This window comes from Durio zibethinus, chromosome 14 (genome assembly GCF_047325235.1).
Source record: "Durio zibethinus cultivar Kanyao isolate XHJ-2024 chromosome 14, ASM4732523v1, whole genome shotgun sequence".
NCBI classification, from domain to species: Eukaryota; Viridiplantae; Streptophyta; class Magnoliopsida; order Malvales; family Malvaceae; genus Durio; species Durio zibethinus.
In genome coordinates, this window is record NC_143175.1 from 12,146,078 (window position 1) to 12,157,872 (window position 11,795).

Here is an 11,795-nt window from a genome sequence, read left to right on the forward strand (position 1 = left end):
GAAGTTGGTCAATTTTTGAGTTCGTAAGGCCAAGGAAATATATATTCCGTCCAAATTAATTAAGGCCTCCTTATTTGACTTAAAGCAACGTTAAAAACAGTGGCTTAGCTCCTCCACAAAATTCAAGAGTTTGCAACATCAATAATGTCGGGGCATGAAATATTAATTGCAATTTGCAAGACAAATCAAAACTTCACTTAAAATATCAACGTTTAGAATGTCAATTAAATTATTAGCATGGTTGATTCAGGTAATTAGCAAAAAAAAAAAAAAAAAACTTTTAATCCTTATATGGAAATACCTCATACATTACCTAAATATGCATGGAATTTAGTTCTTCAAGTTTTATTGCATTCAGTGACAAATACTAACTTTTAATCAGTATTGTAATTATATCAATCCATAAATTTTTTTTTTCTTTTTAAGTTACATATAAAATATCAATTGAATTTGAACTCAACAATTAAGTTGGTTCATGCAATCAATTTAAAAAATAATATTCAATAAATTTGAAATTTAAATCCAACATTTATAATTTTTCTTTTTTTAAACTATATTTTCTTATGCAAAAAAATTAAATCCATTGGACTTGACTTGCATAGAAAGGAAAAGCTATCTTGCATTTTATAAATCTCATTATCTCTTTTCAAGATTTAAACATAAATCTCAAAGAGTTAATTACATTTTTTATCTAAATTTTGGAAAAATATGCAAATTAATACCTAAAGAAATAAAATTTACAATTTGCATAATGAGCTTTCAAATAATTTATCATTTTAATCCAAATTTTAATATTGATAATTAATCCTATATGGTGTCTAACCATTATAATTTTATCATATGCATGTTATTTATTAAATAAAAGTGTTAAATATTTTATAAAAACTTTTATGTGGATGTCACATGAAAAAAAAAAAAACCAATCTTAGAAAATTTTTTGCAGTTCAGATAATATATATATATATATATATATTAATTTATATTAAAAAAAATATGTTGATAGTATGTGTGTTGAATATATAACTTGATAATATTTGTCAGATGTTACATATATGAACTAAGATGATTAATAAAATTAGAATTAATATGGTATACAATATGAAAGTTCAGGATGTAAATTATACATTATTTGAAAGTTTAAAATATAAATTTTATATTTTATATTTTTAGTATCAATTTGTACATTTTCTTGAAGTTCAAATACAAAAATGTAATTAACTCAACCTCAAAATACCTAAAATTTTGGGATAACTCATAATATATGACATATGAAGTGCTAAAATCAACGTCTCAACCTGTTTAGTTGGCAAGATAGAAAACAACAACTTTAAAAAAAATGTTGAATAGGGTTAAAATATAAAAATGTTTGGGGAACAGAAATCTCATAGCCAATAACACCAATAAAAATCAATGAATAATAATGTCATAAATATAAACGTTCAAGGAAACAAGAGTTGTTTTTCCCTTTCTTTTTTTTTATTTAACTAAATGAAACTTTCCCTTAACAAAACGAGTAAGGACCAACTCAATGGGTGATCATTTGGATTTGTGGGTCAAGAGCATGTCATTTTTTCGGTTTTGTCTAGATGTGTCCAATTTCAGCAAAAATAATTGCGAGCAGTTTACTGTTTTATTAAATAGATTATAAGGTAAATATTTTTTATGATTTAATCTTTAGAGATTTTCTATTCTGATCATCTAATTTTGTCAAATCCATTTTGATTATTATGAATAACTTCCGTAAATTCTCATGTTGATTTCCATTAGAATCTTTGGGTCATGTTGGAAATCTGCATCTTGATTGGCTAATTGACAAATTAACAAGTAACATGGGACTTTGATGGATGAATGGGCCAGCAAGCAGGCAGAGGGGAAGTCCATGGGGTCGATTTATCATTATCTAGGGAAAGGAGATGGGACCAATGTGCCAATTTCCATGAAGAAAATGAAGCACATGAACTAGGGACATGTCTGTAAATTCCATAAAAACAGACATTTGAAGAGGTCATGGGCAGTTGTGATAACGACAGTTGGGACAGAAAGGGCAAACACACTCGCTTGCTCTTAACTCATGACTCACTCTTCATCAAAGCACCTGCATTTGCCACATCATTGGAAATGAATTAATGTGGTAATGCAAAAACTTCATACTTTCTTTTATGTTGTCAAGTCCACTCTTCTTTAGTAGCTTTCGTCAATAGTGGGAGTAAAAGGCAATGACCAACTTGGATTATCATCATCAATATGTGTGCTGATGGTCGTCCTTGGGTTTTATTCAGTCATTTCAATACCATGAAACAAAGAATTCAGGTCTGTTTTTGCTTGTTCTTTATATTTTTTTTTCAGGTTTCTAGGATTCTCAATTCACTGGTGTTCTTTTTATGATTGATCTCATGGAAAAGTAGGATTTTTTAAATATTCTGATGCATTTTTAGATTGTACTTGTAACTTGAGAGCTGGTTTCCAACTTGTTAGGAACTTTCATATTTGATAGAATAGCACTTTGCATATACAATTTTTTTTTTTCAATTCTGGGTTAGATTTGTAGATGTAGATGCTTATAGGTTATTTCCAAGATGATTTTGTTTTCCTAATATCAGTTAATTCTATTCAACTGCCCTGTTTTTCTTTTTCTTTTTTTTTTTCTTTTTCCAGTTTCTTCTGATGTTCTGTATTCTTTATTATAATCTTGGTTTTTTTTTCCCTTCAAAATAAGGTCTGACTTCAAGCATAAAAGATGGTGTGGAATGGATTTGAGTAGATTGCTTCCATGAATTTTCAATGGGAAAGAAACGGAGCTGGTTTGGTTGGGTGAAGAAGATATTTGCTTCTGATGCAAAGTCAAAAACAGAAAAGGTTCATTTACACTACTTTTTCTTTTTATTTTTGCCCCTTTCCGAACCATAGCTTTGATTGATCTTGTTGGTACTCTTTTTTTCATTGTTTGTAATTATTCGGTTGTACTTTCCAGAAATCAAGGAGGTGGAGATGGGTTTTTGGAAGACTGAAGCTTAAGCAATACCACCCTGCACTTCCAGCTCCACAGAAATCATTTTGTCAAGCAACGGAGGAGCAAAGAAAGCATGCTTTGAATGTTGCCATTGCAACAGCTGCTGCAGCTGAGGCTGCAGTTGCTGCTGCACAAGCAGCAGCTGAGGTCGTCCGCCTTGCAGGTGCCTCTAAGCCTTTCCATCATTTCACAATAAGGGATAGAAATTGGGCTGCTATTAAGATCCAAAGTGCTTTCCGGGCACATCTGGTGAGTTTACCTTTGAAATCTTTGCTCTTTGTTATCTAAATTCATTTCTGCTCATGTTGATTTGGTTGAGGTAATTGTTATATTCATTTGCAAGCGTCTACAAGGGTCAGTCATCTACAAAGTAACCCTTCCAAATGTAAGAAAACCTTTATCAGCATAGCTAAAATACTAATTGGAATCCCTACATCAGATAAGTATTCAATTTGATTTAATGAAAATTTAAGCAGCCAGCTTCCTTGATGCTTGAATTTAGCAAATTTATGCAAGGTTATTTGGAACTCTAGAAATCATCAAGCATCATTATCTTTACATGTTCTTCAATTTGGACTGATATGATTTTCAAGTTGCTTTGGAACAGGCAAGGAAAGCACTACGGGCACTAAAGGGACTGGTGAAACTCCAAGCCATTGTACGTGGCCAAGTTGTGAGACGTCAAGCAATGAAAAATATGAAGTGCTTGCACTCTGGTAAAAAAAAGTACCCAGAGGTCAAGGAGAAGAGCACTTCTACAACAAAAGTAATGTGTCAAGACAGCAGGAGAAAACAAAGCCTCATACTCAAAGATGAGTTGCGGTCGAGGGACATTACAGTATGTTAGATAATTCAAGTCAAACTATTTCTTTAACTATTCTTTCTATCTTTGAAAATACATTTAAGGAACAAATGAGCCACAATAATCAATACTTTCAAGATAATGATATTTTCATTGGATTTTTTATGCAAAGAGCATTTATCTTCAGAATTTGTAGTTTAGACAGGGTAAGTATTATTTCATACTCATCCTTTTTAATCTTCCACTGAATTCTTTCTTAGATCTATGATTAGTTTCTAGTGTAATATTCAATTTCAGGTGAAGCTTCATTTTTTGTTTGTCTATTTGCTGTAAACATTCATATATAACGTGACTGCATGTTTACCTATGTTTACTTTGAATGGATTCCGGTTCTAAATTGTGCACCTTTGTTCACTCGCTCAACATTTTTTTCATGGCAAGCATGAATGCAACAGTCAAAAAAGTTGGAATGACAGTGTGCTGTCTAAGGAAGACGTTGAAGCCATATGGTTGAGAAGGCAGGAGGCAATGACCAAAAGAGAGCGTATGAAGAAATACTCATATTCCTATCGGGTAATTTCATCTCATACCGTTTTTTCTAGTGGGCTTTATTCTGCTGTGGAATGAAGGAAAAGAACAAACACCAATTGTTGCCACTTCAATAACTATTCTATTCCCAAATATTGAAAGCTTTTGAATATGTATCCTTTTTCTTTTTCCAAGGTTAACTGAAGCATGAGTATCTCCTCTCATTTTTCCTTCAGGAGAGAGCAAATGCTCGTATGCTTGATGAATCTGTGCACATCAAAGAAACTGGGAGGAGCAGCTTTGTGGAAGCAGAAGCAAATGCTGAGGGAAATAAAACGGAAAGAGTGATGGTTTTAAAACAAAATGTACCTTCAAATTTGAGTACCTGGGAATTACATGGTCCACCTCATGTTAGATTTAGAAATTTGCAAAAGCAAGATATGTTAGATGAAGATGGATTAAATTCTCCCTTTTTGTTTCCAAGAAGGTCATTTTGTCGTGTGCAGCAGAGTAAGGCTGGAGATGAGAGTTCCATCCCAAATTCTCCAGTTTTTCCTACTTACATGGCTGCAACAGAATCTGCAAAAGCAAAGGAAAGGTCAATGAGCACACCAAGGCAACGGGTAGGATTTCTGGATACTTGCTTTGATTATAGCGTGCCATACAAGGGTGGACTTTCTTTTTGGTCTACTTATAATGGTGAACCATTCACTATCAATGAGAAGAACAGTCTCCCTATGAATCGACTTTATTGAGCTGACATAGCTTTGGATGTGAGACTAATTTTAATGTTGAAATCAGAATACTAAGTGAGGATGAAATTCCACCTAAGCTTGTTCATTTACCAGTTATAAAATGGCACGGAAGCTACCCTTTTGGCTCTAAGACATGTAAGAATTAGAACAGCTTCATATTTCAAGGAAGACCTTTTCGGTGTTATGATGCCATGCCTGTCAAGTTGGCATGAGCTAGTTTGGTGAATCTGCAAAATTTCGTTTCTGTCAAAACTCATTTCCGCATTTGATGAGTTATATAGATAATCGCTTGTTTGTTTGTTTGTTTGTTACTTTTGTCATTTGTCTTTTCTTTTCTTCTTTTTGTGGAAAAAGGATTTGGAAAGAGTTTTGTGCCAATAATGTGCAATGAAAGATTTGGCTTGTATTTGAAAGAAATTTCTCATGCAGTTATTTGTAAAATGTCCAATCGTTTCATTATTCTTGAGAACTCCATTTCTGACGATGAGAATGTTATTTCTCACCGTATGCTTCTGCATGAAGCAGCTTGGTGGTCATATGGAGAGCCTCTGTAAGTTTCCTCTTCAATTAATTTCTTGGTAGACATATTGTTATGAAAATGCAATATGTTTTGCCTATAATATTTGCAGTGCATGCAGTGCAGAGTTGATCAATCATAGCTGAACACTTTCCCTACATTTATAGTCAACTATGGTGGGGAAGGCACAAGTTCCAAGTCCATTCTCCAATACAAGAACAGATGCTAATGATCCTCAGGATTTTGGGAGGAAATAATAAATTACCCCAACAAATAAATAAAAAGAAGATATCGACTAAAGGTGAAATGGTTTTTGCTTACTCCAGTAGAAATGTGTGAAAGAAAAGGACTTCTAATTCTAGGAGATTAGATGTCAAGAGAAAGAACCAAATAAAGGAGTTTTGTAGACATTTAAATTTCTGGTGATCAAAATCATTGTTAATCCATTAATAAGATTGTCGGGGGTGAAAGGCTAACTTTTCGACAGTCTGCTGTAAGCATTATTATAGCAGAAAAGATTTTCAGAAAAATCCTGGTAATTTCAGAAAAAACTTGGTAATCAGTGCCTTGCTTATTTCCTTTCAAACATATGTAAAACACAATTATCATACCATAATTATGTATTAATACGCCAAACAATAATAATTTTTTGAAAATTAACATTGTTGTATTCTTGACGTTGTCCTGGACCCATTGATCTGCATTGCCTTGACTAGCAGGAACGTGTTCGAGGTCCGGGATTAGGAAACATCTAACAAAAGCTTGATGTCGGGACCTCCAAGGGCTTGGACAGCAGCTTTATCCGGAGCATGGAGTTGCATTCTTTGGATGCTTTTTGTTGGTAGAGGGCTCTAATTTCTGATCTTGGTGGTAAATTGTTAGCCATCAATCATTCCATAATAAACGCAGACTTCGGCACCTGCATCAGATTAGTATTCAATAACAGCTTAATTTTAACTTGCTCTTACATATATGCACCACCCCAATATATGATCTTATTCATTTGCTTTCGACCTAGCAACAAATCTGAATATAATTGGAGTTCATTATATGCTTGTATTGTGCATGGGGTTCATTAATTATTACGTAGATCTGATTTAAGAAGTGATGGAGATGAGGTGGAAGTATAGATCATTATTAGTGTATCTATTATGGTATTTATAACTATTCAGACGGCCAGTAGTTGAATGGAAGAAAATTAAAAAGAAAAAGAAAAAATAATGGTTGTTGTAAGTAGGGCACATTTGCCGACAGCCGCATGCGGGGACGGATGTACAGTGGGGCAGCTGCCCCTGATATCCGTGTACCCATTGAATATTTAATAAAAGAGTTAATTATATTTTTATACCTATATTTTAAAAAATATATAAATTGATTTTTATAAAAATAAAATTTATAATTACATTTTAAATTTTCAAATGATGTATTATTTTAATTCAAATGACACCTAAACAAATAAAATGTATAATTTATATCGTAAACTTTCAAATAATATATTATTTGAATATAAATTCTAATATTGTTAACTTAAATAACTTATATAATATTTAACCAATGTAATTTTGTTATATGTATGTTATTTGTTAAATAAAAATATTAAATATTTTGTAAAAGCTTTTATACATATGTCTCATTATAAAAAATGATTGATTATCTTATACAATTTTTACACTTCAAAAAATATATATATAATTATTTTAATTTATATTAAAAAATATCAATAATATATGTGATAAATACATAAATATTTATCAAACATCACATATATATAATTAATAAAATTAATGAAATTAAAATTTTGATTAATATAATACATAATTTAAATTTTCAATGTATAAATTATACATTTTTCACAAATTTAAGATACAAATTATATATTTTATTTTTTTAAATACTACTTTATAAAAAATTAATTACTCTATATTTTGCCCCCACTGAATTTAAAAATAGCAAAACTCTAATACTAAAACAGTAAAGTAAAAGAGAGAATAATACCAGAGGCAAACAGCATTTCAGTCTTCCTTTAATGATCAATCACGTCATTTGCACTTTTTTACTTTAAGTTTTGACTTTCTACCTTCACTTTTTCTATAAAAAATAATATATTTATTTTCTAAAGTTTTATCATTTATACAAAAAAAAAATTCATATTAAATTTACTAACACTTTGACAACTCCTTTACTTCTTCAGGTGTCGCCAACGCATCACTTCTTCGCTTTTCGTTTTTTTTTTTTTAAGCATAAATATGAGAATTTTCTTCAACAAAAATTATAAAATAAGATACTACAATAAAATTATTTATTAATTAATTCTATGACAAAAAATTAATTGAAATGTCAATTTTTTCCAAAAATATCAATTTTTTATTAATGAAAAATATAATTACTTTTTATCAAAGAATATAAAATTATAATATGTACTCAAAAACTTATTATATGTATGCTTAATAAAAAAAATAAAATTACCAATAACTTTAAGAAATTAAGCTAAATATGTATGTTTAAAAATTATGCTTGATAATTCATATACTTTAATATTTGTTCTCTTATATTTATTAACAAATATAAAATTTTAAATTTTTATCACTTGTAATTATTAATTAATTGCACATATTTTTTTAATGTTTTTCTTATATTAAAATTTTTTTCTAACTAATTATATTTTATTATTATAATACAAAAGATAATAAATATTTTAAATATTAAAATTCATACTATAAATTTTGCAAACTTTTAACCTAACTTTAACCTCATCTTAGTCACTCAACGTGTCAATGTTGTCCACCTCTTCAACTCCTTTTTTTTTCTTTTTTTTCTTTTAGTTTGATATTTTTCTCTCTTTCTTTTCTAAACACAAAGGGTTGATGTAAGAAGATTTTTTTAGAAAAATTAGAAAGTGGGATGTTGTAACAAGATTATTTATTAATAAATATTATGATATACAATAATTAATAAAAAACGTTAATTTTTTAAATTGATAAAAAAACTTTAATTAATTTTTACCCCATAATGAATTTAATATAAAATCATAATATTTGCAAATAAAACATAATATATGTGTATTTAATTTAAAATATGTAAAACTACCTTATAATATTCAGATATCAATAATCTTAAAAAATTAAAATAAATATGAATATTTAAAAGTTATGCTTTATAATTGATTTATTTTAATATTTTTCTACTATATATTAATAAACATGAAAGTTTGACCTTTTATCAATTTGTAATTGTCTATTAATTGTACATTTTTTTACTAATTTTTTACATTAAAATTTTCTTTTAACTAATTTTTTATTATAATACAAAGATAATAAATATCTTGTATATTCAAAAATCCTTTTAAGTAAATAATATTTTATTATGATACAAAATAATAAATATTTATATTACATTATCTCCTTTTGTAATTTTTCTTTTTAATTTTCATTTCCCTCACATGATTTGTTATTTTCTTCATAAATCAACTTATCTAGGGGTGAGCAGTCAGTCAATTCAATCAGTTCGGTCTGAAAAAATTAATAACTGAATTAATCGATTTTTATTCTACTAGTAACTGAATCAACCAACAAAATTTTAAATAACCAATTTAACCAAACCGACCAAAAATCGATTCGATTCGGTTAGTTTGGTTAAATAATCGAATTTTTCATCATTTTTTTCTTATTTTGAATAATTATTTAGCTATAAATTCAATCTAATAAAACTGAAATTCACATACCATTCAAATTAAATCACTAAAGAATTTAATAATTTCTACAATATTTTACAAGAAAAAAGATAAATAAATACTCATCTAAACTTGTTTAATCAAAATAAATTAAAGAATAAGTTTTAAAAAGTATTACTCTAACATATATCAAATAACAAATAAAGCCATCAACAAATAATATTGTCATTTCAACACATAACAAGTTTTCAATGATCAACAAGCCAATTTAAATAAGCAAATTAAGCAAATTAGTTCTCATAACTTTGGTACAAAACATAAAAGATATTTTAAGTTGGCAATGGAGTTAACAGCTCATACAAAACACAAAACAAGCTAAGGACATTTTGAGTTGGCAAATAGATATAAAAGTTCGTAAAAAACATAAAACAAGCTAATTAAAGGAAATTCCAAGTTCTATCAACATTCTTCATACATGAACCCCATAGCTTTGGTACACATCTTTGATTGTTTCCTAAGATGTTAACGAGATCAAAACCTTAATTAGTTGTCAAAGAATAAAATAAATATTTTCTAAATGCAAATATTTATAGAAATTAATAATAAAATTACCTCAAAAGGTCCATGCACCTTTTTTTTAATCAATTACTGGATCTAAGGTAATTTTTGACAACTCTAAAAATATATAAACAAAAAATAACAAAAGTAAGCTTTAAACAAATAAATAATAATAATAATAATACTTAAAAAATAAATGATGGTATAAATAAAATGTTACCTAAATCCATTTTGTCAAGCCATGTCAAATCATCTTTAGATTGAAATGAATCAAGATTAGAAGATCTACGTAACCAATCTTGAGCACAAATAAGGGCTTGCACAATTTTAGGAGTTAAAAAGCTTCTATTTACATCAAGCACACGACCACCAGTGCTAAAAGTATATTTGAAAGCAACTGTAGATAAAGGAATCGCCAATACATCACAAGCTAAATGGAAAATGATAAGAAACTTATGGCTTTTGAGTTTCCACTAAGTTAAAACATCAAAGTCATCACTATCATCATTAGGCTTCTCACTCAAATATTTAGTCAATTCTGATTTATGTTCATCTTTACCATGTTCAATCCTATACCTCTTGTACTTGAACTTAAAGCTTTGCTTATTTTTTGTCATTTTATTTCCACTTTCATCATTAATGGGCTGTGACATTCGGCTTACTTGACTCCTTTCATCAACTTGTTCAGACTAAGGTTCTAACATTTTTTTGTATTCATTAAACAAATCTTCTATTGCTTGTTATACTTTTTTTAATCATCAATAAAGCTTCATCATAAGAATATATTTTCATGAAGTAATATTCAACAAAAGAAAGCTTTTTTGAAGGATCAAAAAGAGAAACAATATAAACCAACATATTCATCTTCTCTATATTTCTCTAATACTTTTCATATTAATCCTTCATTCTCTTTACCATTGCATTCAACTCAATATCAGAATTTAATTGCCATTCTCGCAAAGTGGAATAAACATCACATATATTATCAAGAAAAGTATTAGATGTGACGTAAGAAGTACTTAAAACTTTCACGGTGAGATCATAAAATTATTGCAAGAAAAGGTAAAACTACCTAACAATTGCCCAATCATTTTGATCGATCACCCTATCTCCCATCAAAAGCTCACCTTTGTAATAAGGATCAACATCATCAAATGCATCAAATGCCCTTTTAAACTTTTGAGCTACAACCAACATCAAATAGGTAGAATTTCACCTAGAACTAACATCCAAACATAATAAACTTTTACTCTGAATATGTTCATTCACAATACACTCTTTAAACTTAGTTAACCTAAAAGGTGATTGTTTCACATATCTTATTGCCCCTCTAACATGAGTAATTGTTTCATTCATTTCCTTTAATTCATTACAAATAATAAGATTAACAATATGTGCAATGCATCTTAAATGAAGATATTTGCCTCTCAAAATACTAGTTTCAGCATTGTTAAATTTTTTTCTCAAATATGCAATTGCAACATCATTGAACTAGCATTATCAACTGTAACAGTAAAAATCTTATCAATCCTCTAATCATGCAAATATTTCTCAACCACTTTACCAATAATTTCACCTTTGTAACTAGAAATGAGATAAAAATTTAATACCTTTTTGTTTAGTTTTCAATCTTTATCTATGAAATAAGTCGTAAGACACATGTAATTGACCTTTTGTAATAAGGTTCATGTGCCGGTGGTAACAGATACTCTTGTGAAAGATGATTTCATGAATTACTTCAAATGAGGCTTTTCATTAATATAAAGTTAATAGCAATCCCTAGCAACTATCCATCTTGATGGTACATGAAATCTAAGACATGTAACTGACATGCAATACCTAAACCCTTTCGACTCCACAAATCTAAATGACAACTCATTTAGAATGATCATTTTAGCCATATTTTTTCTAATAGCATCTTGATTAAATTTTCATGTGCCTAAAGATTCTGCTTC

The 11,795-nt window shown here is 28.9% G+C and overlaps 1 protein-coding gene across 2 annotated transcripts; it reads left to right on the forward strand.

Annotated features, from left to right (window-relative positions):
* The first annotated feature begins 2,032 nt into the window (after window positions 1-2,032).
* On the forward strand, window positions 2,033-5,512 carry IQD12 (IQ-domain 12). Of its 2 annotated transcripts, none has more exons than XM_022887651.2 (6): window positions 2,033-2,310; window positions 2,717-2,856; window positions 2,972-3,259; window positions 3,618-3,848; window positions 4,254-4,385; window positions 4,577-5,512. In XM_022887651.2, the coding sequence occupies exons 2-6, from the start codon at window positions 2,782-2,784 to the stop codon at window positions 5,093-5,095; spliced, it is 1,245 nt and encodes a 414-aa protein (XP_022743386.2). In that variant the 5' UTR covers window positions 2,033-2,310; window positions 2,717-2,781; the 3' UTR covers window positions 5,096-5,512. The 2 variants fall into 2 exon arrangements, with proteins under 2 accessions (XP_022743386.2, XP_089599673.1); XM_089743547.1 differs by having other exon boundaries at window positions 2,309-2,401.
* Window positions 5,513-11,795: the final 6,283 nt, after the last annotated feature.